The 26,266-nt window shown below is 49.5% G+C and overlaps 1 protein-coding gene across 1 annotated transcript in view; it reads left to right on the plus strand.

The window, feature by feature from the left end:
• RAB44 (RAB44, member RAS oncogene family) overlaps positions 1–26,266 on the plus strand; it is a 31,878-nt gene continuing 5,612 nt past the window's right edge. Inside the window, exons 1-12 of the mRNA XM_055263425.2 lie at positions 1–219; positions 9,934–10,045; positions 11,580–11,754; positions 13,273–13,398; positions 14,005–14,095; positions 14,470–14,565; positions 16,277–16,464; positions 17,052–18,625; positions 21,750–21,831; positions 23,473–23,587; positions 24,601–24,702; positions 26,189–26,265. Of these exons, the coding sequence (XP_055119400.2) occupies positions 13–219; positions 9,934–10,045; positions 11,580–11,754; positions 13,273–13,398; positions 14,005–14,095; positions 14,470–14,565; positions 16,277–16,464; positions 17,052–18,625; positions 21,750–21,831; positions 23,473–23,587; positions 24,601–24,702; positions 26,189–26,265 (2,945 nt within the window). The 5' untranslated portion in view covers positions 1–12. The remainder of the gene's footprint in view (positions 220–9,933; positions 10,046–11,579; positions 11,755–13,272; positions 13,399–14,004; positions 14,096–14,469; positions 14,566–16,276; positions 16,465–17,051; positions 18,626–21,749; positions 21,832–23,472; positions 23,588–24,600; positions 24,703–26,188; position 26,266) is intronic.

The raw sequence follows: 26,266 nt of genomic DNA on the forward strand, positions 1-26,266 counted from the left end.
GACCAACGCACCATGGAGACTGGACAGGGAACGTCTCGAAAAGTCCGGAAGCTGGGCTCCAGCCGGCGGCGGCAGACAAGAGAGCCAGCTGCTGCTGAAGACGCCGCAGTGGCCCCAGAGCCAGAGTCTTGGTCCCCTCAGGCAGCGGCAGAACTGCAGGCCTTCTTCCAGGACTGCGGTGCCAAGGAGAGGGGCTTTGTCACCCGTGAGGACCTGGCGGTGAGCCCAAGACCCCCATTTGAACGCTGATTCCCTTTTCCACAGCTCCTGATACCCCCCTCTCCCCCATCATGGGAAGGCAGGGCTTGCCTACCCCTGCCCCTTTCTCTCATTTAGAACTCTCAGAAAACTCTAGGGATGTGTTTATACTAATGTGAAAATGACAGGTAAGGCTTTATGTGTTGCCCTTTTCCAGAGACATTTGTCTTTTAACCAGTGAAAGTACTTTAAGCCAAAGAAGTAATTTGCAGATGGTATAATTTTAGGCTCATTAAGCAAGGACATTTATCTTGGGAAGCAGTCGGAGCCCTGGAAATCAAACCATGTCAATGACCGTAAACTTCAATGAAACATAAGATCAGCCATGGTTGTGTGTCCCCCTAAAGAGTCTTAGGGTGGCCAGGTGTTGTGGCTCATGCCCGTAATCCCAGCACTTTCGGTGGCCGAGGCGGGCGGATCACTTGAGGTCAGGAGTTCGAGACCAGCCTGGCCAAGATGGTGAAACCCCGTCTCTACTAAAAATACAAAAATTAGCCAGGCATGGTGGTAGGTGCCTGTAATCCCAGCTACTTGGGAGGCTGAAGCATGAGAATTGCTTGAGCCCGAGGAAGCGGAGGTTGCAGTGAGCCAAGATCACGCCACTATACTCCAGCCTGAGTGACTCCAACTCAAAAAAAAAAAAAAAAAAAGAAAGAATGAGGGAACCAGTAAGATGTTATGACTGGTTCAAAGAGCATTTGAGAAGCCAGCAATTTGACAGAAAAGTATTAGGATAAAATTACTGAGTTCAATTCTTAAAATGGCTAATGTCTAACAGACCATAAATCTTTCAGGCTATCTGTTCTGCTAGTAACTTCAGTAAGTTTGGGACTTTTCATGAAAGGTGAACAATGGGTTGTGCTAGCATTCTTTTTGCCTCATATCCAAGTTTCAGATTCCCTCCTTCTCTCCCTCCCTCCCTCCTCTCCCTCCCTCCCTCCCTCCCTCCCCTCCCTCCCTCCCTTCCTTCCTTCCTTCCTTCTCAGCTCGATCTCAGAGGCACGATCTCAGCTCACTGCAACGTCTGCCTCCCAGGTTCAAACGATTATCCTGCTTCAGCCTCCAGAGTAGCTGGGATTACCTGCACCCACTACCACGCCTGGCTAGTTTTTGTATGTTTAGTAGAGATGGGGTTTCACCATGTTGGCCAGGCTGGTCTCGAGCTCCTGACTTCAGGTGATCCACCTGCCTCGGCCTCCCAAAGTGCTGGGATGACAGGCGTGAGCCGCCGCACCCGGCCAGATAATTTTTCTGTGATCATAGATAATCTCCAACATTTTCTTGATGTGTAAAAGGCTGCTGTCATTACACTGGCTTATTTCCATAGGAGCAACAAGGATATAATTAAACGTGAGTCTCTTTGAATTTGCCCTACAAATAGAGACAGTATTGAGACATTTTAGCTTCTGTCTGGAAGCTTTCATACAGAATCTTAGGTTGGATTTTTTTTTTTTTTTTAAGAGATAGGATCTCACTCTGTTACCCAGGATGGAGTGCAGTGGTGCAATCATAGCTCACTGCAGCCTCAAGCTCCTGGGCTGAAGCAATCCTCTCACCTCAGGCTCCCAAGTAGCTAGGACTAAAGGCACATGCCACTACGCCTGGCTGATTCTTAAATGTTTTATAAAGATGACTTCTTGCTATGTTGCCCAAGCTGTTGTCTAACTTCTGGCCTCAAGCAATGCCCCCACCTCAGGTTCCACACCTGCTGAGATTACAGGTGTGAGCTGCCATGCCCAGCCTGGTTGGACTTTTAAAATTCTGTAGTTTGTTGTTCTATTGAGTGACCAACTGTTCCAGTTTTCCAGGGACTAACGGGGTACCTGGGATGTGGGACTTTGAGTGCTAAAATTGGAAAGTCCTGGGCAAACTAAGATGAGTTGGTCACCCAACTTCTATCCTAAGGCTGGAAAAGCAAGCCCAAGGTACTCTCTTCACCAGATGTCACTTGCATCACCTGTAAATTTAAATGACTTCCTCTCTTCTTGAGGTCCCTGATTTTTCTAAGGTCCCTCTTCTGCCAGGAAGCAATCCATGTGGTTCCAGGTCCAGCTTCCTGGTAGGGTTTTGTAGGAATTGGCTCCATGAGCATTCCTTACAGTAGGCTTGTCACAACTGATTAAATGAGGACATCCCATAAAAAGACATTCCAGGTAAGGCCTTGATTGCACAATTGACTTATCCAATTATATCTTGATAAAAAAGGAGGACACATTCTGTTGAACCTGTGCAAATAATTATATTGCCATGGAAAGTAAGGAGAGTCTGTAAAAGTAATTTTTTTTTTTTTTTTTTTTTTTGAGACAGGGTCTTGCTCTTTCACCTAGGCTGGAGTGCAGTGGTGCGATCTTGGCTCATTGCAACCTCCGCCTCCTGGATTCAAGTGATCCTCTCACCTCAGCCTCTTGAGTAGCTGGGACTACAGGCATGCGCCACCATACCCCGCTGATGTTTTGTATTTTTTATAGAGGCAGGTTGCGGGTTGCTCCATGGTGCCCGGGCTTAAAAGTATTGGTTTATGAATTGTGAGGGGGTCAATGAGATTCAGATACCACTTGAAACTTGAATTTCAGTTTACAAAAGTATAATCTGGCAGGGCATGGTGGCTCACGCCTGTAATCTCAGCATTTTGGAAGGCTGAGGTGGGCAGATCACCTGAGATTAGGAGTTCCTGACTAGCCTGGCCAACATGGTGAAACCCCATCTCCACTAAAAATACAAAAATTAGCCAGGCATGGTGTCTATTTTCTGTATTCCTAGCTACTTGGGAGGCTGTAATGTGTGTCTGTAATCCTAGCTATTTGGGAGGCTGAGGCAGGAGAATCACTTCAACCTGGGAGGCAGAGGTTGCAGTAAGCCGAGATCACGCCACTGCACTCCAGCCTGGGTGACGGAGCAGAGTGAGGCTCTGTCTCAAAAAAAAAAAAAAAAAGTATAATCTACTAAACGGAGGGTTAGAGACAGCTCAAGAAGACCAGGAAAGAGCTTCCTCACAGATCCATTAAAGTAGAACAATAAAAAATAATATCAACTATATTGCCCACAAAGAGCCATAACTAGATTTCCTTCGGCTGTTCAATCAACGCCATGTAATCAATTATTGTTCTGCCAGATCTTGGGTAAGCTATCTGCTTTCGGACTGTTGTAGGAATCCTCAGTCTACTAGCTCAGTCAGAAGGACATCCAGTGTCAGCTTGGAAGCCTACACCCAAGTGAAGCATAAATAGCTCATAGAACCTGGTACAGTCCTTTTTCTCTAGACTTTGAGTTTGTTTTTCTTTGTTGAAGATACAATCTGTGGCCTACAGCTTATAACAGAGGCTTCAGGCAGGCATTGGAAAGGAGAAATGTGTCCAGTAACGAGACTGAAAGGCTGTGGTTATTTATTACACTACCTAATAATATCAGAATGGCGGACAGTGAAATTCTCTCCTGGGGTACAAGGCACGACTATTTCATAATGTTTTGATCAGTTTTTCCCCTGAAGATAAAAACATACTGCCTGTAATCCCAGGACTTTGGGAGGCTAAGGCAGGAGGATCACTTGAGCCCAGAAATTCAAGACCAGTCTGGACAATATGGCGAGATTCCATCCTATAAAAAGTTTTAAAAAATTAGCCAGGTGTGGTGGTGTGCACCTGTAGTCCCAGCTACTCGGGAGGCCAAGGTGGGAAGATTGCTTGAGCCTGGGAGGTCAAGGCTGCAGTGAGCCATGATCACGCCACTGCACTCCAGCCTGGGAGGCAGAGTGAGACCCTGTCTCAAGAAAGAAAAAAAAAAGAACATATTATAAATAGCAAAATCATTGAAAAATCTCCAGGGCCTTCCCATAAAGCATGCAATTTCTGAAATATTGATATTAATAGCATTTTGCCTATGAAAATTTAGCCTAGGAAGGCCTGAATATCTCTTCTGATTTGATTGTTCTTCCCATGATGCTCTCGCAATAGTGTTGAAGTATTTAAAACATATAGAGAAAGATATCTTAAAATTTTTATTGTATTTTTTTCTAAATTTAGGATCTGATCTTGGGAAGGCAAAATCAAAAGAGCCGTTAGAGAAGATTTGGGCTCTAGATTAAGAGGTCATGGGAGATCAAGAAATATTACTTTGTTATCTATTTAATCAAAGTAATAATAAAATAAAATATTTTGAAATAAATATAGAAGAAGGTAATATGATTGCAATAGCAGATAGCTTTTTTATAAGGGAGATACCTTTGCTTTTTGTTGTTTAAAATAATTAAGATATAATAAGGTCAAAACAAAGCAGAGGAAATGATTCTGGTGAGATAGGGCATCTCTGTTATCTGGGAGGCTTATACAGAAGCTAAACAGTAGCCTCTTTTTAACCCTTGCTAAGAGCTCTAAGACCAATTTATTATTTTAGTAGAGATAAAGCTAAATTCTAGTTTTGCTTTAATAGAATATGTGGCCATAAAATTTTCATGAGTTTTTATTATTTATTTATTTTTACTTATTTTTATTTATTTATTTTTATCTTTATTATTATTATTTGATACAGTTTCACTCTTGTTACCAAGGCTGGAGTGCAATGGCGTGATCTTGGCTCACTGCAACCTCTGCCTCCTGGGTTCAAGTGATTCCCCTGCCTCAGCCTCCTGAGTAGCTGGGATTACAGGCACCTGCCACCACGTCCGGCTATTTTTTCTTTTTATTTTTAGCAGAGATGGGTTTCACTATGTTGACCAGGCTGGTCTTGAACTCCTAACCTCAGGTAATCCACCCGCCTCGGCCTCCCAAAGTGCTGGGATTACAGGCATGAGCCACTGCACCAAGCCTATTTATTATCAATTTTTAAGCCTATTAAAACTGGGCCAAATTTGACAAAATGTTAATACATTTCATAGCTTATTTTCAGACTCAGGCATTATAAATCAAGGCAAATAAAATTCTCTTTCAGCAAACTTTCTACAACATTCTATATCCATTCAAGTTTTGCCTTTTTATCCTTTTTCATGTTCTAGAATAACCAGACACTTTCACACAACAGTGCATCCCATTTTCCTTGCAGACAAAGTTTTGTTTGTCTGTCACTATTGCGCCTAGTAAAGCCTCAAGCATCTGTAGTTAATTGAACTTTTGTTGTTGTTGTTGCCGTTGTTTTGAGATAGGATTTTGCTCTGTTGTCCAGGCTGTAGTGCAGTGGCGAAATTTCAGCTCACTGCAACCTCCGCCTTCCGGGTTCAAGCTATTCTCGTGCCTCAGCCACCCAATTAACTGGAATTACAGACGCCTGCCACCTTGCCAGGAGGATTTTTTCTATTTTTAGTAGAGATGGGGTTTCACTATGTTGGCCAAGCTGGTCTTGAACTCCTGACCTCAAGTGATCCACCTGCCTAGGCCTCCCAAAGTGCTGGGATTACAGGTGTGAGCCGCCATGCCCAGCCTGTATTAATTGCACTTTTAACCAGTGTAATTAACCTCTTTCACAGGAAGAACTAAGGGTAAATAATTGAGAACTGTCTTATACAAGCATTTTAGCAGACAAGCAAAGCTCACAAATACACATAAGCCAACTTTCTTTTTTTTTTTTTTTTCTGAGACGGAGTCTCACTCTGTTGCCCAGGCTGGAGTGCAGTGGCACGATCTCAGCTCACTGCAAGCTCCGCCTCTTGAGTTCATGCCATTCTCCTGCCTCAGCCTCCCAAGTAGCTGGGACTACAGGTGCCCAGCACCGTGCCCGACTAATTTTTTGTGTTTTTTAGTAGAGACGGGGTTTCACCGTGTTAGCCAGGATGGTCTCGATCTCCTGACCTTGTGATCCACCCGCCTCAGCCTCCCAAAGTGCTGGGATTACAGGTGGGAGCCACCGTGCCTGGCCCACATAAGCCAACTTTCTACAGCCTTGCATATCCCTAACACAACTTAAAAAAAAAGTGGTCAAATATGCATAACAGAAAATTTATCATTTTAACTATTTTAAAATGTGCTATTCAGTGGCATTAAGTACATTCATGATGTTGTACCACCATTTCCCCAGCCATCTCCAAAGCTTCTTTCATCTTGCCAAACTGAAATTCTGCACCCATTGAACAGTAACTCCCATACTTTCCTCTCCCCAACCCCTGGCTATCCCTATTCTACTTTCTGTCTCTATAACTTTGATTACTCTAGATACCTCATAGAAATGGAATCATACAGTATTTGTCTTTTAGTTACTGGTGTATTTCACATAGCAGAATGTCCTCAAGGTTTATCTGTATCGTAGCATGTGTCCAAATGTTCTTCTTTTTAAAGACCAAATAATATTCCGTTGTACATATACGTCACATTTTGGATATCCTCTTATCTGTCAGTGAACACTTGGGTTGATTCTTTTGGCAATTGTCAGTAATACTGCTATGAATATGGGCATACAAATATCTGGGTCTCCGTCGCTTTCTTTTGCACAACTTTTTTTTTTAATTTTATTTATTTATTTATTTATTTTTGAGATGGAGTCTCACTCTGTTGCCCAGGCTGGAGTGCAGTGGCATGATCTTGGCTCACTGCAACCTCCGCCTCCTGGGATCAAGCAATTCTCCTGCCTCAGCCTCCTGAGTAGAGTAGCTGGGATTACAGGCACATGACACCATGTGCGGCTAAGTTTTGTGTTTTTAGTAGAGACAGGGTTTCACCATGTTGGCCAGGCTAGTCTTGAACTCCTAACCTCAGGTGATCCACCCACCTTGGCCTCCCAAAGTGCTAGGATTACAGGCGTGAGCCACCTCGCCCAGCCTGCACAACTTTTTAAAGCAGAAAAAAGTGAATTCATTTATTAACATTACCCAAAGATATAGCTACTTTCTAGCATGTGAAAATAAGAAGTAAAAAATATGTCAACTTAAAAATATGCTTAGCAATCAATGTTTCAGTATTAAATTTGTTTTAGAAATTATCGAGATAGCCAAAAATTATTTATTAATTAATGTACTTCAATATTAATTCAAAATTAATACAAATTTTAAAGTTACCTAAGAATCTTGGAAACTGTGTTTAAGGTGACACACTAGAAAATATAATTAATTACTGTTGATACAAAATTTATTTGTTAGAATAATTAATCAATTTAGCGGGGCACAAATTTACATGTTCATAATCTCAAACATATGTAAAGTTGACTCATTTGATCCGAAAGTCGAAATGAGAAGTATAGGAAATCTAGATTAACTCGTTTCTTCACAGAAAACAAATATAGACCTTATGAAAAACAGAATGTATACTTGAATTATACTTAACATAAAGCACAGAAAAGACAGCTAGCTATTATATGTGTTTTGTCAAAACAATTATTAAACCAGTCTAATTTGTTCAAAGAATCATGTTAATTATATTGACCTGGCTCCTGAAAAATTTTCTGAGCTAGTGATTTGTAAGAATTGTTTTAAGTCTAACTCATTTAAAGCATTCAAATTTCAGTTATTTTCTGTTATTTTTAGGAGAATTAGATTTATATAATCACTTATTTGTCTCTACGAACTAATCAACACAGAATTCCTTTAAGAGACATAGTACACTAAGTTATTTATACCTTCCAGATGTACAAGAGTATTTCACATTGACAATAAGAGTTAAAGACCTTTCGGGGGTGGTGGTACATTCCTGTAATCCCAGCTACTCGGGAGGCTGAGGCAGGAGAATCGCTTGAACCCAGGAAGTGGAGGTTGCAGTGAGCCGAGATTGCGCCACTGCATTCCAGCTTGAGTGACAGAGTGAGACTCCGTCTCGAAAAAAAAAAAAAAAAAAGTTAAAGGCTTGTCTATTACAGACATATAGATACACAGACACACAGAGAATGTCTTGCTTCATTTCTACAGTTCCAGTCACAGATCAAAAGTAAACACAGCAGGCTGGGTGTGGTGGCTCACACCTGTAATCCCAGCACTTTGGGAGGCTGAGGCAGATGGATCATCTGAGGTCAGGAGTTCGAGACCAGCTTGGCCAACATGGTGAAACCCCATCTCTACTAAAAATACAAAAACTAGCCAGGTGTGGTGGAAGGCACAGGTAATCCCAGCTACTCAAAAGGCTGAGGCAGGAGAATCGGTTGAACTCGGGAGGTGGAGGTTGCAGTGAGCCAAGATTGGGCCACTGCATTCCAGCCTGGATGACAGTGAGACTCCATCTCAAAAAAAAAGTAAACACAGCAACGTGAAACATGAAAACTCACCAATCCAGATCTCAAAGAGCTGTTCTCCTTCCCAGTGGATATGAAATTATTTTTCTTTGAGATACAGTCTCATTCTGTCGCCCAGGCTAGAGTGCAGTGGTGCCATCTCGGCTCACTGCAACCTCCTTCTCCCGGTTTCAAGTGATTCCCCTGCTTCAGCTTCCAAAGTAGCTGGGATTACAGGTGCCCACCACCATGTCCAGCTAGTTTTTGTATTTTTAGTAGAGACAGGGTTTCACCATGTTGGCCAGGCTGGTCTCGAACTCCTGACCTCAAGTAATCTGCCCCCCCTTCGGCCTCCCAAAGTGCTGGGATTACAGGCATGAGCCACTGTGCCCGGCCTGGAATTCTTAACTAATTTGAGATCACGAATAGAAAAACAAACAACAACAACAACAACAACAAAACAATTAGCAAACCAGTTTTTCTGTTTTCAACCAATAGGCATTAGGTCTCCATGATGCATCCCTCAGAGATCACCAAATAGAACATAAAGACCATCACTGGTTTAGACCAGACCATCACTGCTGCCACCAATGGGGAATAACTTATCAGTCATGTGCAGCCCCAGATAAAAACATGAAATTCACAAAAAGGAAAAAAAAGTAACTAGAGAAACAGAGAATCAGCAAACTCAAAAGTTCTATTATGCTTGGGGATTCCCTCTGAGAGCCAAAGTGTGTGGGCTCAAAGAGCCCATGACGTGCACTTGTGCAGCCATGCAGGCTACCTGGTTCTGCCAGATGAGCCCACTGGGCCATCTCCTAGACCTTAGTCTAAAACTTGTTGTAATTTTCAAAAAGGTAAAATCATGACCTGTAGGCCATGATATATAAAATGAACTCTTATAGAAGATTTAACTCATTGACTTTTTTATTTTTATTTTTTTGAAACGGGGTTTCACTCTTGTCACCCAGGCTGGAGTGCAATGGCACCATCTTGGCTCACTGCAACTTCTGCTTCCTGGGTTCAAGTGATGCTCCTGCCTCAGTCTCCCAAGTAGCTGGGACTACAGCCGCCTGCCACCATGCCCGGCTAATTTTTGTATTTTAGTGGAGACGAGGTTTCACTATGTTGTCCAGGCTGATCTTGAACTCCTGGCCTCAGGTGATCCACCCACCTCCACCTCCCAAACTATTGGGATTACAGGCATGAGCCACCGCGCCCGACCCCAGATAATTTTTGGACACTGATCACCACATTCTGGGGAGGATTGGCTGCTGTCCTTTATCAAGTTCCTAAAGACATGGGACTTAGGACAGGTACGTTTTGAGTTTGAATGGAGAGAGTGAAAAGGGCTGGAGCCAGTTCAGGGCCCTGCTGGGAGGGCTGCCTTGGGTGGGGTTGGGAACGTCAAGCTTAGGCCCTGGGTCAGGTTACTGGGGGGGCTCTGACATTGGGGCGAGGTGAGGTAGGGGTGGCTGAAGACAAACATCTCTCCGTTTTGGAGGGTGAGAGCCTTCCCCAGTGGGAACACCTGCCCAACTTGCCCATTCCTTCCAGGTGGCCAAGTTCAGCTTCCTGGGCAGCAAGGAAGAGTCAGAGATGATTTTCGACTGGTTGGACATGGAGCGGAAGGGACACCTATCCCTTGAAGAATTCAGCTCTGGACTCAGTATGTCTGTCCTTGGAGGGCCTCTGGGCACCCAGGTGTTCCGTGCAGTGTGCCCTGCATGGAGCTAGGCTGGGTTGTTAGAAAGGCAACCATTTTCCCAGGGACTTTCACCCCCCATCCCCAGCTGCCACAGTGGTCCGGGGCCCTCCCCCTTGCATCCCCACTGCCCTCCAGGGAGGCCTCTGGGCTTGCTTTCTGACTCCTCCTATGTCTTCTCCCCAGTAAAAGGCTTCTCCTGAGCCCGAGGTCTTGACACCACAGATGTGTTTCTGCCTGAGGAGAGTAACATTGTGGCTTTGGTTAAGGGAATTCCATGGGCCAGGGAGCAGCAGAGGGTGATATTTAGGGGTGGGGGCTTTCCAGGTGCTGAGCCCCCACTGGGCAGCGCCGCCCCAGCACCTGCCTCTCTAGATGGGCTGACAAGACTTAGGGAGCCCAGGGCCAGCAGGGCACAATCCTCCCACTAATCTTTTCCCTGGGAAGACCTTCCGGCCCAGGCAATGGAAGGTGTGGTGTCCTCACAGAGCCCCTGCAAGACACAGATCAACCTTCAGTGTCCACAAAGGCCCCCAAAGTTCTCAGGTCAGCTGAGTCTCCAAAAGCCTGGAGACCAGCGGAGGAGGCCAGGAATCTGCATTTACGCGTGGGCCCACTCCAGGAGGAGGCTGCTCCAGTTCTGGCAATGGAGAAGCTGAGGGTGGGCAGGAGAACTCAGGGGCTGGGCAGGAGGAACTGCCCGTGGGGCGCAGAGGGAGCATTGCTGTCCATGCAGCCTTGGGGCCGTCTTCATTCCTGAATCAAATCATGCCCGCCATGCCAGGAACTTCCCAGTGCCTGTGGGACAAACTGGAAGCCCCTTCCTGGGGCCTGCAAGGCCTGCACCATCCAGACGCTGCCACCCTCTCTGGCTCACTCAGTGCCATTCACCTCGTCCATCTTGCTAGCCCAGCTCCTGCCTCAGGGCCCCTGCAGTGCAGTTCTCTTTGCCGGGGACACGCTTCTCTGGAGCCCACATAGCTTGCTCCTTCTTGTGATTCACACCTCAGTTCCAATGTCACCTCCTTAGGACACTGCTAGCCACCTCATCTAAGTCCATCCTCCCAGTCTCTCAGTGGAAATTACCCTGCATATTCCTTTGGCTCACTTAGCAAGTTGGCTTAATATATATATATATTCTTTTCAACTCGCACTGGAATGTCAGCTCCATGTTAGGGATTTTGGTTAATTTTGTCATGTAGATGCTCAATATGTATCCCTTGTTTGAGTGCATGAAGAGTTTGTTCACCACCTTCGAGGTGCGGTGGGATTTCCAACAAGTCTTTTCGTGTCTCTGGGCCTCAGATACTCATCTGTAAAATGGGCACCTTAAACAGACTCCTGAGGTTGATATGAGAAATATATGAATGTAGCCCTGTATAAATGTGACTGGCACAAGTAGAATTACTTCCCTGAGGGCTGGAGCAGGGCTGGGTGGGAGGCCAGGTGCCAGGGCCCAACTCCACTGTGCTCCCCTCTGTCCACCTCTGTCCCACAGAAAACATCTTTGGCTCCAGCCAGAGCCCCCACAGGCTCCACAGAAGGAAGCCACTGCCCTCTAAGCGGGTATCTGCTACCACCAGCTTCCCAGCTCTGGAGGAGGCCGATGCTGTGGAGAAGGAGGCGTTCCTCGGCTTCATGGAGCAGCTGGGGACTGGACACTTACTTCCCAAGTAAGGCCAGGGCGGCATGTGCATGGGGACAGGCTCTGCCAGCCATTGACGGCAGGGGCTCTCCTGGACACAGCAGGGGTCAAGGGGGCAGGCGCCAGGTGGGGGCAGGCGCCAGGTAGAGCCAGGTGCAAATACTGGCTTGGCCATTGGCTAGCTGTGTGACCACAGGGATGGCTTGACTTCTGACCTCTGTTTCCTGGGCTGCAGAATGAGCCTAAAAGTTATTGTGGGGTTAAAACCACGTGCAGAGGATGCCTGCTCATGGGGAGTCCTTCCCACCCCCGCACCTCCCTGCCCTGTCCTGCCCTGTAGGGTCACTCTCCAGGAGGACTAGTGAGTGGGCTTAGCTTACTAAGGGCACTTGAATTCTTAAAACCATGTGGGTCCCTGCGGGTGCCTTTCTTAACTCAGTGAGGGTTTGCTTAGAGAAGGGGAGCCCTGGCTGGGCACAGTGGCTCACGCCTGTAATCCCAGCACTTTGGGAGGCTGAGACGGGTGGATCACCTGAGGTCAGGGGTTCCAGACCAGCCTGGCCAACATGATGAAACCCCATCTCTACTAAAAATACAAAAATTAGCTGGGTGTGGTGGCACATGCCTGTAATCCCAGCTACTTGGGAGGCTGAGGCAGGAGAATCGCTTGAACCTGGGAGGTGGAGGTTGCAGTGAGCTGAGATCGCGCCACTGCACTCTAGCCTGGGCAACAGAGCAAGAGTCTGTCTCAAAAAAAAAGAGAGAGAGAGAGAAAGGGAGCCCTGCCTGCTAACGTCCCCTCCTAGGACCCCCAGGGTCTGTTAGAACCAGTGAGGGAACTGCCCTCATCCACAGGCCCAGGTTTGCTCGCCCCACCCGTGGGGTTCTGTGAGGACAAGATTCCTCAAGCTTGGCTCTTGGAGGGTGGGGCCAGGTGCAGTGAGGCAGGCAAGGTGGGACTTAGGGTGTAGACCGGTGGGGCAAGGGGGTGGGGAGCCTTGTATTCACTTGGCAGCTTGGCCTAGGCTCAGCCCTCTGGCATCCGTCCTCATGACTTAATTAAATCCATGTGAAAGCAGCCTTCATCGGGCACCAACTGTGTGGCAGGCCCTGAGCTGGTGCTTTCATCAGGCGCCTCTCATTCCCTGATGACCTTGCTTGGCAGGTATCATTCCCCACCCCATTTTACAAATGAGCCCAGAGAGGGCTCGGGACTTGCTGAAGGTCACACAGCCTCAGAGTGAGAGAATAGAGAGGGCAGATGGAAGCCCTGGGCCATCAGGATCCCAAATCCCCCCATCCCACTATTATGGAGTCATAGAGAGACAAAGTGTGGCAGGGGTTCAAGAAGGGAGAGGGCACACCTGGGAATGGTTCCTGGAGGAGGTGGCATTTTAGTTGCATCTCGTAGGGTGTCGATAGATTTGGCCCAGGTGCCAAAGTCTCTTGGAGCGCTGCAGTGAAAACTGAGGAGTGGGGCTCCCCTTGCTTCTCCATCCCACCTCGTGTCTGACCCTCCCATCTCTGGCTGTCTTCCCCTCCCCAGGCAGATGGAAATCTGGCAGGAGGAGCCCCAGCTGGCAGGCAACCTGGCAGGCTTTCTGGCCAAGATGACCAGCCGCCTGCAGGAGGTCCAGGCGGACAAGGAGGCCCTAGAGCTGACCCTGAGGAAGTGAGTGGGGGGCCCGGCCGGGTGTCTGACTCCAAGTAGGTGCTCTTCACATTCCCGTGTAATCTGATTGAATTTCCCCAGCTCCTTCTACAGCTGGGCCTATGAGCTGGATAGGGCAGAGCTGCGCTGGAGGAAGAGGTGGCTCAGGGGACCTGGTGGGGAGGACAGAGTTGGTAATGGCAGGAGTGGGAAGGGCAGGGTGTGTCTTGGTACAGGACCCACTGTGATGCCCAACTCCAGGGGGCCTGCTCCCATAGATTGTAATGCATGTGTTGACCCTGGAGTTGGGTTATGTGCTGGAGGATGGTGAAAGAGGGAGGTGGGGACTGAGTGATGGGGTGATGGGGACGATGAGATCCTGGCCAGGGGAACCCGTGATGGTTACAAGGGTCGGCATGGTAGGATCAGCAGGACCGATGTCAAAGTCGTATGGGTCGGGGGTTGTTACTGGGATGGCTGTTCTCAGGGTGACAGAAGTCAGTGACTGCCGGCAGATAGAGGAAAGCAATAGGATGGATTCCAAACCCAAGCCCAGACTGCCCCTGCTAGCAGCAGGCTCCCAGAGGCGCTGATGGGCTGCCTGGCCCCAACTCCTGCTCCTCCCAGGCGTGACTCCGACCACCACCGCGAGGTCCAGCAGCTCTATGAGGAGATGGAGCAGCAGATCCGCCAGGAGAAGCAGCAGCTGCAGGCTAAGGTGGGCTCCTGCTGGCAGCCTGCCTCCTTCCCACTGCCCGGGATGCCTCTGCTGGCTAAAGAGTGGGGCCAGTGACTGGCCAGGGTGGGGCACAGGAAGCTGCTGTAGTGAATCCTCTCCCTGCCCTGAGCAGCTTGTGTTCCCCAGAGAGATGGGGTGGGGAGTGTCGAGCCTGGGCCCCCTTCTCATCTCTGCCAAGTCTCCTTGTTGCCCCAATCTAGGCTGGAACTGGGAGAGTTGTCCTGAGAACCCTCCCTGCTGGGACATCCTGGCCCAGGCACCCCAGGGGGTGGAGGTGGAATGTGAGAGGGGCTGGCCTGCCCGGCTAGCTCTTAGAGTCTGCAGGGTGAGGGCTGAATCTACCTACTCCACAGAGTGACTCTCGGGGCCTGGCCCTCACCTCCCAGATGCAGGACGTCCTAGAGGCCAAGGAGCGCGAGGTGCAGCGACTAGCTGAGGGCCAGAGGGAGGTGAGTGACAGGGTTTCCCAGAAACCCACTTCTGAACAGGTTTTTAATATCTATGAGCTTCAGTTTCCCATCAGAGACATGGAAATCAGAACTCCTGCCTTAGAAGGTACTGTGATGATTAGAGGTACTACATGTGAGGGCATGAGACAGTGCCTGGCACATAGTAGGTGCTTTGTGCCTCAGTTGTTCATCTCTGAAACTGACCTAACTTCCTGCTTAGGGTCAGGTTACTTGCTGCTGCCCCAACACTGCAGGTCTTATAGGCTGTAGTCACTTCCGGGTGGCACTGTGGTTGAGTGTTTGGGTCTGAGACCCTGCCCCATTTTTTTTTTTTTTGACACGGAATCTCACTCTGTCGCCCAGGCTGGAGTGCAGTGTCGCAATCTTGGCTCACTGCAAGCTCCGCCTCCCAGGTTCACGCCATTCTCCTGTCTCAGCCTCCTGAGTAGCTGGGACTACAGGCACCCACCACCATGCCTGGCTAATTTTTTGTATTTTTAGTAGAGATGGAGTTTCACTGTGGTCTCGATCTCCTGACCTTGTGATCCGCGCCCCATTATCTCTTCCTTCTTCAACTTGAAGACCACTGACCTTGGTAAAATTGTGCTCTGCTGTAACTAGGACAAGAGGCACCCTTCAGCCTGGGACAAGATTCCCCGAGCCTTCCTCACCACGGCCTGGGCTGGCCCTGTTACCAGGTTGATTTCCCAGGTGCCTCTGCAGCTGCTCCTTGGAAACTGAGGCAGGCCCCTCCTGCCAAGTGAAGAGATAGGGCTTTACACATGGGGCCATTTCGTCCTGCCCCCTGTGGACGTGAAGCTTCTCCCCTCCAACCATTTATTCCTTCACCCCACAGCTAATTACCCAGCACCAACTATGTGCCAGACACTGTTCCAGGTCCTGAGGATCACGACAGACACAAACCTCTGCCCACAGAGTTACCATCTAGTCAGGCAGACAGGTGACATACATAACATAGGAAATGGTGATCAGTGCTAAGGAGAATAAAGCGAAACAGGGAAGGGGGATAGAAGAGTCAGGGGAGTTGAAATCGTAGTCAAAGTAAGTTGAGAAGGGAGTCAAGGAAGGCCTGGCTGAGATGATGGCATTGGAGTGAAGACATGAAGAAGTGTGCTATGCGGGGGAAGGGCAGCCACGTAGAGGGAACAGCAGGTGCGAAGGCCCTGAGCGGGCATGTGCTGTGGAAGTTCACGGAACAGTAAGCAGAGCTGTGGACGGGAACAGACTGAGAGGCAACAGCCATAGGAAAGGAGGTGAGGGTCATGAGAGGAGGTGAGGAGGCTGCAGGAGACTGTGCAGGGTCCTGGAGGCCATTGCAAGAGCTTTGCCTTTCCCTGCACCTGGCCAGGCAATGCTCCCTCTTTGGGTCATGTGATTTGCTGGTGGATCAGGAGCCCCCTGTAGACCAGATGGGCTCAGGGGCCAGCGGCCATTGCAGGGCGCTGAGTAGAGGGAGGGTGGGATCTGGTTTAGGTGCCCACCCCAGGATTTCCAATGCCCCTCCTGGACAGGAGCTAATGGAGCTAGTTAGGCCAAGGAGGGATAACCGCCCACTCCTACTCTGATTTAAGCTGGGTCTCCAGGAGCCTGGACAGGGGGTGGGGGTCTGTGTCCCACGATGGCCTTGGGAGGCTTTTTGCTGCCCTGGAGGGCATCTGGGCTTCTCTCCGCCTCACCATCCACCCTGCAGCTGGAGGCCCAGCTCTCCCACCTCAGGAGCACACGTCAGGAGGCTGCCTCAGAGAACCAGCAGCTGCAGGAGGCCAAGCGTGACCTGGCTGGGCGGCTGGAGGAGGTGCGGGGGCAGCTGCAGGTGACCAGGGGGCGCCTGGATGCCGCCAGGGGCCGGGTGTCCTGGCAGGTGGAGGAGAAACTGAGGCAAGTGGCTGCTATCCCTGGACTGGGGTGGACTCTAGGGGCCGCCTGGAACCAGTGGGGAACTCTGAGTTCTCTAAGGATCTAGCTAGCACACAGTGCACACACAGCCTCCTTCCTTAAACCCCACCCTCTGCCAAGCTGGAACTATTACGCCCATTTCTCAGATGAGGAAACTGGGGCACAAAAAAGGGAAACACCTGTGCCCAAGACCACATGGCTAGAATTAAAACATGCACGTGTGTGCGTGTACACACACACACACACACACACACACGTCCTAGTGCAGTGCTAGATCCCTAGCAGGCACTCACTCTACTTGTTATAGCTCAGAGAAGTGGGATGGGCCAGAATGATCAAGGAAGGCTTTCTGGAGGAGGTGAGGCTTCATGTGGGTCTTGAGGATGGACAGGATTGGATGAGGAGGAGGAATGGGGAGCACACGCCAGGTGAGAAGGATTGCCTGAGCAAGGACCGGGAGGAGACCTGGCCGTGGGGAGAGCAAGGGATGGTGAGGGCTGCAGGTGGGATGAGTGTGACACCACCTACCTGCCCCTCCCCTGATCTTTGCTTCGCTGCTTCCTTTCCAGTGTTCCTGCAGTGGGTGAGAAGACCCCAGACCCTCAGGCTGCCTCCCTCGAGGAGGCCCCCCTGCCTGGGCTATTTGGGGACAACGATGACTGGGACCAGCTCTTGAGCAACTTTGGCAGCCCTCCGCACGGAGCCCTGCAGCTCTGCTGGAGCCCGCCCCCGACCCCAAGAGCTGCCTCAGGCCCCCAGACGCCCCGTGTCGTCAGGCAGATCTCCATCTCGGAGCCACAGGCTTTACTATTTGGTCAGGAGCCATCTTCAGATCCAGATGGGGCTCCAAGGACCCCCCCTGGGGTGACTTTCAGCGCCAAGGACAGCAAAGGAGTGGACCCAGATGAGCAGGACATTAGAGCAGAGCAGCCTGTTGAACCGCACGACCCGGACCCCAACCAGGAGCCGGGGTCCACACCCGAGGGCCGCCTCCTCTGGGGTCTCTCAGGAAGCCTGGTGGCACCTGCATTCAAAGTGCTCATTCCTTTAGAGGATGGGCCTCCTCCCCCTGCAAACTCTCCCCCTCCCCAGGCCCCAGCTGGGTCCAGCAAACAGATCCAGGCCTCAGACCCAGATGACAAGGGCCCTGGGTCTTGGGCTCCTCCCAGCGGGGCTCAGCCTAGGGCTGGAGCAGGACCCCAGGAACCCACACAAACCCCTCCCACCATGACTAAGAGGGATACCCAGCCTGGACCCTCACCCACAACTGCCCTCACAGGAGTGGGCCCAGCCAAGCCGCCCAGGCAGAGAGATGCCCTCCAGCAGGACCTGCATGCCACTGGCTCTGAGCCAAGACCAGGGACCCAGAGGGCCAGAGCCCTCACCCTGGGGCCAGCTGAGCCCTTCCAGGGCCTGGAGTTTGTGGGTCCGGTGCCCACAGAGAGGCTGGAGCAGGGCCAGGCAGGCCCAGCGGTGCAGGAGGGCCTTCCTGAGGGGCTAAGAGAAGCTCACGGCCAGGTCCTTGGGCTGGGTGAGCTGCCTGCCCTCCCCCACCAGGGGCTGGAAGAGGAACCCAGGTATGAGGAAGGAAAACAAGAGGGCCGAGGTGGGCAAGACCTCAGTTCAGAGCAGTCGGTTGAGGCTCATGGCCTAGAAACTGCGCATTGGGAACTCTCCCAGCAAGATTCTCTGCTTGTTTCTCTCCCATCTGCCACACCACAGGCTCAGGCGGAAGCAGAAGCCCCCGCTCCTGGAAAACCGGCACCTCCAAGGGGCTCTCCTCCCGGGGGCGCTCAGACTGGGGCTGGAGCAGGACCCCAGGAACCCACGCAAATCCCTCCCAGCATGGCTGAGCAGGAAGCCCAACCCAGGCCATCCCTCATGACCGCTCACACAGAAGAACAAGGCCCCCCTCACTCCAGGGAATCAAGGGCAGAGAGCAGGCTTGAAGATCCAGGAATGGACTCCAGGGAACCTGGGCTGACCCCATCCCCGGGAGACCCCATGGCTGGAGGGGGACTCCAGATTAACCCTGATTACCTCTTCCATGTCATCTTCCTGGGAGACTCCAACGTGGGCAAAACATCCTTCCTGCACCTGCTGCACCAGAGTTCCTTCGCCACCGGATTGACAGCTACCGTGGGTAAGGGCACTGGGGAGGGTGGCAGGGAGCGAGGAGAGACGCAGGGGCCAGGGCCAACGAGTTGGAGCAGGCCCAGACCAAGACCTCCCTGAGGAAGCTGCAGGTTCTGCCCTGGCCACGGGCCCTGGATTAGACATTGTTTTATATGGGCATAACCTTACTATTTCACTAATCGTCTCTAATTACAGGTAATTTGCTTTTTCTGCATTGATCTGATTAGCTTATAATGTGCCACATCAACAGTGCACCCTGCAATTTAGGTGCCTGCAAGAGTTGATGGTGAAAACAAGCAAGTCTCCACTCATGTGGCCCGTGGGCAGGCCAGAGCAGGGTCTGTGCTGGTTGGATTTGCTCATGACTATCTCCAGGCTGGGCGGCCATGGTCTGGCAGGAAGTCACCTTGGGCAAGCTGGATATTTTACACAGAATGTATTTATAGAGTGTGGTAAATTAGAAACCTAGGTGCCTGAGTTCAAATCTTAGCCCTTCCACTTATTAGGGTCTGAATTTGGACAAATGATTTAACCCTTTTGAACCCCCAAATCCTCATCTGCATAATGGGGATGACAGTAGTGCTGCCTTCCTAGAGTGGTTGAGGTTTAGTTGAGTTAATATGTCAAGATCTTAGAATAATAACTGACATGTAGTGAGTACTCAGTAAGTATTAGTTATTATGGTTGTTATTATTATTAGAAGTAAATATTTGATCATGTCTACCTCAGTGGCTCCTGCAAGAAATGGCCGAAAGCAGAGAGGCTTCCCTCCCGAAAAGTTCAGGATATGCGGCCACTGAACCCCGTACAGAGCTACAGAAAAGCAAACCCGGCCGGGCGCAGTGGCTCACGCCTGTAATCCCAACACTGGAAGGCCGAGGTGGGCGGATCACAAGGTCAGGAGTTCGAGACCATCCTGGCTAACACGGTGAAACCCCGTCTCTACTAAAAATACAAAAAATTAGCCGGGCGTAGTGGCGGGTGCCTGTAGTCCCAGCTACTCGGGAGGCTGAGGCAGGAGAATGGCGTGAACTCGAGAGGCGGAGCTTGCAGTGAGCCGAGATTGCGCCACTGCACTCCAGCCTGGGCGACAGAGCGAGATTCCGTCTCCAAAAAAAAAAAAAAAAGGCAAACCCGAGGGAATGGAGGGGAGACCCACCTAGGGACAAAGAAGTCATGCCTGTCTTTGTATTAGACCAGGGCACACGCCGACTGGGGATCAGTGCCAGACCAGTCGGTAAATGACAGCCCCCCACAAGAGAGGCCTGGGGCAGGCTCTCAAACTTTGCTTGCCCAAGAAGCCTCACCTGGGAGCTAGTTAGAAATGCAGTTCCCTCGGGAAGAGGAAACCTATAGCAGGCTGGCCTGATGTTGAGTGGGGTCACAGGTTCTACAACACTACCATTATTTTGTTTTTATTTATTTATTTATTTATTTATTTATTTATTTATTTATTTTTTGAGATGGAGTCTCGCCCTGTCACCCAGGCTCGAGTGCAGTGGCACGATTTCTGCTTACTGCAACCTCTGCTTCCTGGGTTCGAGTGATTCTCCTGCCTCAGCCTCCCAAGTAGCTGAGACTACAGGTGTGTGCCACTTCACCTGGCTTATTTTTGTACTTTTAGTAGAGATGAAGTTTCGCCATGTTGGCCAGGCGGGTGACCTCAGGTGATCTGCCCGCCTCAGCCTCCCTAAGTGCTGGGATTACAGGTGTGAGCCACCGTGCCTGGCCAAGGCTACCATTATTAGTCACCTAAGCTACTGTTTACTGACCACCTCCCATGCACCAGGCATCTTCCATACGTGTCTTATTCCTTACAACAGCCTTGCTTAGAATGGAGCCTCCTCCTTTATTTTGTGGTAAGAAGTTCTCACAAAATTCAATCAAGAAAAACACAAGCTGCATAATTGTGAAACCAACCAACCAACCAACTAACCAACCAACCAACCAGGCAAGCCGGCATGCACTGCTAGCCTGCTGGGAGTACCTGAGATCCAAGTGCTGGGTCCAGTTCTGTCCCAATCCCAGCTATGGTTTGCTGCCCCCCGGTGGCTATCGTCTATTCTGGTTTAAATACCACAGGAAATGGTCCTGCCTTCATGGGTCAGTATTTCCCTACCTGGCGTCACCTTCCCTCCATTCCCGCCCCCCTACCTCACAAATTAAGAACTCTACCCTGCCTGCATTTGAGGATGGGACCAGATAGAGAATCAGAGCCAACAGAGTTATATTTGAATGTACATTTTCCATATCTATCCCCATTTTACAGATGAGGAAAGCAGAGAATTGAAGACCTGGTTCAGTTTCTTGCCCTAGCTGGGCCCCCAAAGTTAAGGCCACCTACCTGAAAAGCCCTGCCTCCACACCAGAAGTTTTATCCTCTTTTCAATTCAGAATTGCATGCTCTCTGGGTCACTTAAAACAGCATTTTTTTTTTTTTTTTTTTTTTTTTGAGATGGAGTTTCACTCTCGTTGCCCAGGCAACAAGATCGTGCAGCAGCGCGATCTCAGCTCATTGTAACCTCCGCCTCCCGGGTTCAAGTGATTCTCTTGCCTCAGCCTCCTGAGTAGCTGGGGTTACAGGCATGTGTCACCACGCCTTTTAAAACAGCATTTTAATCCTCCAACCACTCTGCAGTGTAGGTCTTTCTAATTTGCCACTTTGCAGACAAGGAAAGAGAGGCTCACAGAGGTGAAGTGACTTGCCTGAGGTCCTGTAACCAGTGTAACAGGTGCCTGAAGCCAGCATTCCTTCTGCCCCTCGGGCTGCTTGTCTGCGCTGCTGTCTTGTTGAGAGGGGAAAGTGCATGTAATAATTAGGGAATGGAACAAACAGTACTGTAAAAATAAAATAATGAAACTTATATTCTGGGTGGCCTAAGGAATGAACATCGTAGACAAGGTGCCCTGTGTTGGCACAACTTGCCAGTGTGGCAGGGAGGTCTGGGAAGGCTTCTTGGAGGAAGTGGGTCCTCGAGGACGGATGGGATGCAGAGCCGAGGGGAAGCCTGGCAGCCAAGGGCTCCATCGCACCTCAGCTGGTAAAGGGGACAGGTGTATACTGGGGCAGGCCTTGGCTAGGAGTCCTGGATGGTAACTTAGTAGGCTTCACCCCTCTCTATGTGTCCTAGGAGTAGATTTTCGGGTCAAAACCTTGCTGGTGGACAACAAGTGCTTTGTGCTGCAGCTCTGGGACACAGCTGGCCAAGAGAGGTAACGGGCACTGCGTATCAGTGGTGTCAAGAAACTAGGCTGAGCGTAGGGGTGCAGAGAGATAGGGAGCAGCCCCAATAACACAGGCAGGAGGCAACTACCCCCCAAGGATTCAGGAGGTCAGGGAAGGAGGGATGAGTCAAGCCCAAGACAGGGGAGAGAGGGCAGCAGAGCCAGAGGTCCCTCAGCCTGGCAGGGCGTATATTAGGGCTGTCCCAACATGGTCATTAGGGGACAGCCACCCAATCACCTGTCCTTCTGAAAACGCTAGTTTTCTACTTTCAGCCTAGGCAGTAGTGATCAAAACTTTTTTTTTTTCTTCTTGAGATGGAGTCTCACTGTATTGCTCAGGCTAGGGTGCAGTGGTGTGATCTGGGTTCACCGCAACCTCCACTTCCTGGGTTCAAGCAATTCTCCTGCTTCGGCCTCCTGAGTAGCTGGGACTACAGGTGCCCACCACCACATCCAGCTAATTTTTGTATTTTTAGTAGAGATGAGGTTTCATCATATTGGCCAGGCTGGTCTCGAACTCCTGACCTCATGATCTACCTGCCTCGGCCTCCCAAAGTGCTGGGATTACAGGCATGAGCCACGGCACCCGGCAGTGATAAAAACTTAAAAGGCATATCTTATTTGATTCTTCAGTTCCACTTCTAGAAATTCATTCTATAAATAGACTCATATATGACTATAATAATAAAGGGACCAGGACCATTTATAGCATTATCACTTGTGTTACGAAACACAGGAAACAACCTAAATGTCCATCAATAGGGGACCAGTTAAATAAAGGAGGGTCCGTCCACCCAATGTAACACCATAAAGCCACACAAAGACTGAGGACTCTCTTTATGTACTAATAGGGATTTTTTTTTTTTTTTTTTGAGACAGAGTCTTGCTCTGTCACCCAGGCTGGAGTGCAGTGGCGTGATCTCAGCTCACTGCAATCTCCACCTCCATGGCTTAAGTGATTCTTGTGCCTCAGCCTCCTGAGGAGCTGGGACTACAGACACATGCCACCACATCCAGCTAATTTTTGTATTTTTAGTAGACACAGGGTTTCACCATGTTGGCCAGGCCGATCTGGAACTCCTGACCGCAAGTGATCCTCCTGCCTCAGCCTCCCAAAGTGCTGGGATTACAGGCGTGAGCCACCGTGCCCGGCCCGATAGGGAAATTTCTCCAAGACATCCTGTTAACTGGAAAAAAACAAAATGCAGAACACTGAATATTAATGAGTATGATGAATGTTTTGCACTGTATTATATAAAATAGAGGGGGAAAGATGTATGTGTATGGGTGTATATATGTGTGTGTATATATATGTATATACATAAAATACCTCTGGAAAAATATTTAAGAAATTGATAACCCTGGTTGCCTCTGGGGAGGGGGACTGGGTGGCTCCAGAATGGGGCAGAACGAAGGAGACTTTTCACTGAGTTCTCCTTGAGACCTTTTGAAATTTGAGCCATGAGAACTGTTACCTAGTCATCAATAACTACACTGTACGAAGGAAAGCATATGGACATGCTCTGTGGGAAGCAGTTAGAAGTAGGATAGGTTACTTCTCGCACTTTGCAGAGGCCAGGGCCTGGGGTCAGGATGCCTGGTGTGGCCTCATGCAGACTCTCTGGGCAGGTACCACAGTATGACGCGGCAGCTGCTCCGCAAGGCGGACGGGGTGGTGCTCATGTACGACATCACCTCCCAGGAGAGCTTTGCCCACGTGCGCTACTGGCTAGACTGTCTCCAGGTGAGCAGATGGCTGCTGGGGTTGGCCCCAGTCCCTCCAGTCAAGAGGGACCTTATATCCTGCCCACTCTCTCTTTTCTCCCAGGATTACAAATGACATGACAGACATATGGGTGACACCGCCCACTGAGGGCGTGTGGTTGGATGAGCTGGGAATGCAGTAGTACAAAGAAACCACAACCACATAGTACAGCCTTCAAACCAAACTACTTCCTTTATCCCGTGAACATTCTCTTCCTACATACGGCAGCTGTTTGTAATGTCTTCTTCTTACACTTGAGGCTAATGTAGTTCTTGTGCCATTCCACGTGATAATTCCTCTGTTCACACATCTCTAGTTTTTCCCCTGCTTACTTCCTCAAAGCATATCTACTGAAATTCTGCAGTGTGTGCTGGCACAGCAGAGGGGTGTGAAGTTAGCCATGTTGTCTTCTCTCTGGAAGTTTCTAGTTTAGCAAAAGAAGCAGGATAAGGTAATGTGTGAAGAGGGGAGCTGAGCACTGGGGTCTGACAGGACCTAGATTTGAATCCCACCCACCCCAACTCTGTGACTTTGGCCAAGTGAATTGAGTTCTCATCTGAATTTCAATTTCCAGAATTCTCTCATAGGGGAGTTGTGAGAATTAATTGATAGAATTACTTTCAGCACAGCACCTGGTGTATAGCAATCACTCATTAATCAGAAACGATTATTATTATTATTCATGAGACAATTGGGAAAATGTGTAATCAAGTGCTGGACTGTTCAGCACAGGCAGGAAGAGAGGGCATGGGCAGGAACAATCCAGGAAGGCTTCCTGGGGGAGGTGTTCTTAAGGTTGGCCTTGGAATATAGGTGAGATGTTTATCAGCAGAGAGGAAGGGTGGGGAAAACGTCCAGGTGAGAAGGTTATGGAGTGGATGTGGCCTGAGAGGGGGAACATGTGGGGGACACAGTTCAACTTCTAGGAGGGCAAATGTGCCAGGAGCCTGGCACACAGTGGGTGTGGCTGACAGAACATGTTCTGTGCGCAGGATGCAGGGTCGGATGGGGTGGTCATCATTCTCCTGGGAAACAAGATGGACTGTGAGGAGGAACGGCAAGTGTCCGTGGAAGCCGGGCAGCAACTGGCCCAGGTAAGCACTTGGGCATCAGCCCGTCTCTGTGCGTGGACTGGGCAGACACCTCCCTGGCAGGTAGTGGATAGGCATCACCCTACCTGGGCAGCCGAGAAGAACCCGTGGCCCATTCCTGCCCCTGCCCCAACCAAAGGCCTGTTCAGAGTGGACAGCAGCCTGGCTGCCTCTGCCTCCTACACAGCCCTGGCCTCTGGAGATGCGCTTTAAGCCCAAACCCCGAGGCTGGAGTGGCGGGCGTGACACTGAACCTCACTGTTGAATTAGCACATTCCCATACCATGTCCCCACCTACATAAGAAATAGCTTCAGAGTAAAAAGGTTTTAAAAGCTTTGTTTAAAATTCCCAATCAAATTTTAATTTTATCTCTGGTCTCTAATTAACATGCTGCCTTCTAAGTTCTCCTATTTTAAGACTCAAATTCTCCCTTGGGATGATTACATCAAAAGCCCCACTGCCAGACAGTGAATACTATTTATTCATGAATAGCATTTAACCACATTCCAGAAAATCTGGAGAGTAATAAAAATAGAGGGAAAAATCACTCCTCGCCCTACCTCTCACACAACCCTTCTTGGCATTTGCATACTGTATTTTCTTCCTGTTTCTCTTCCCACTTCCCATAAATCGTGAGGTCATCATTGTGGCTCCTGCTTGAAGGGAATTTTTTTTTTCTTTTTCTTTCTTTTTTTTTTTTTTTTTTGAGATGGAATCTTGCTCTGTCACCCAGGCTGGAGTGCAGTGGCACGATCTCGACTCACTGCAACCTCCGACTCCTGGGTTCAAGTGATTCTCCCACCTCAGCCTCCTTAGTAGCTGGGATTACAGGCGTGTGCCACCACACTGGGCTAATTTTTGTATTTTTAGTAGAGACGGGGTTTCACCATGTTGGCCAGGCTGATCTGGAACTCCTGACCTCAAGTGATCTGCCTGCCTCGGCCTCCCAAAGTGCTGGGATTACAGGCGTGAGCCACCATGCTCGGCCTTTTTCTTAAAAGTAGTAACTCATCCCTTTGACATAGTAATTTATCCTCTAGCAATTTATCCTAAGGGAAGACTCAGAAGTAATAATCCCTAAAGGAACACCTAATGGATACCCGTGTATAACATACAATCGAACATGTTTATATGAGGGTTTTCAAATATTATTTATAAGAACACACATTTGGCAGCAATTGGTGGTTAAACCGTGGATGTTCATGTGAGAGGGGAGTATTTGCCATTAAGAATCCTGTCTTGGAAAAATATTTAAGGGTGTGGGGAAAATGCTTACAATATAATAGAAAACCATGTAAGCAGCTGCAAGTCTAGATATAGGTTAGGTCGAAACATACGAAATTGCTTTGCCAAAAATAGCAAAGGTCACTGAGGTCGGCTTAGGGATGCATTGGGACTCCGATGGCCGGGACTTCAGTGGCAGGGTATGGCCTGGCCTTTCAGTTGTCTCTCCCAAGGCACATATGCCCTTCCCTGTCTGGCCTGCAGGAACTGGGGGTCTATTTTGGGGAATGCAGTGCCGCCTTGGGTCACAACGTCCTGGAGCCTGTAGTAAACCTGGCCAGG

The sequence above is a fragment of the Symphalangus syndactylus genome, chromosome 23, assembly GCF_028878055.3.
Source record: "Symphalangus syndactylus isolate Jambi chromosome 23, NHGRI_mSymSyn1-v2.1_pri, whole genome shotgun sequence".
Lineage (NCBI taxonomy): Eukaryota > Metazoa > Chordata > Mammalia > Primates > Hylobatidae > Symphalangus > Symphalangus syndactylus.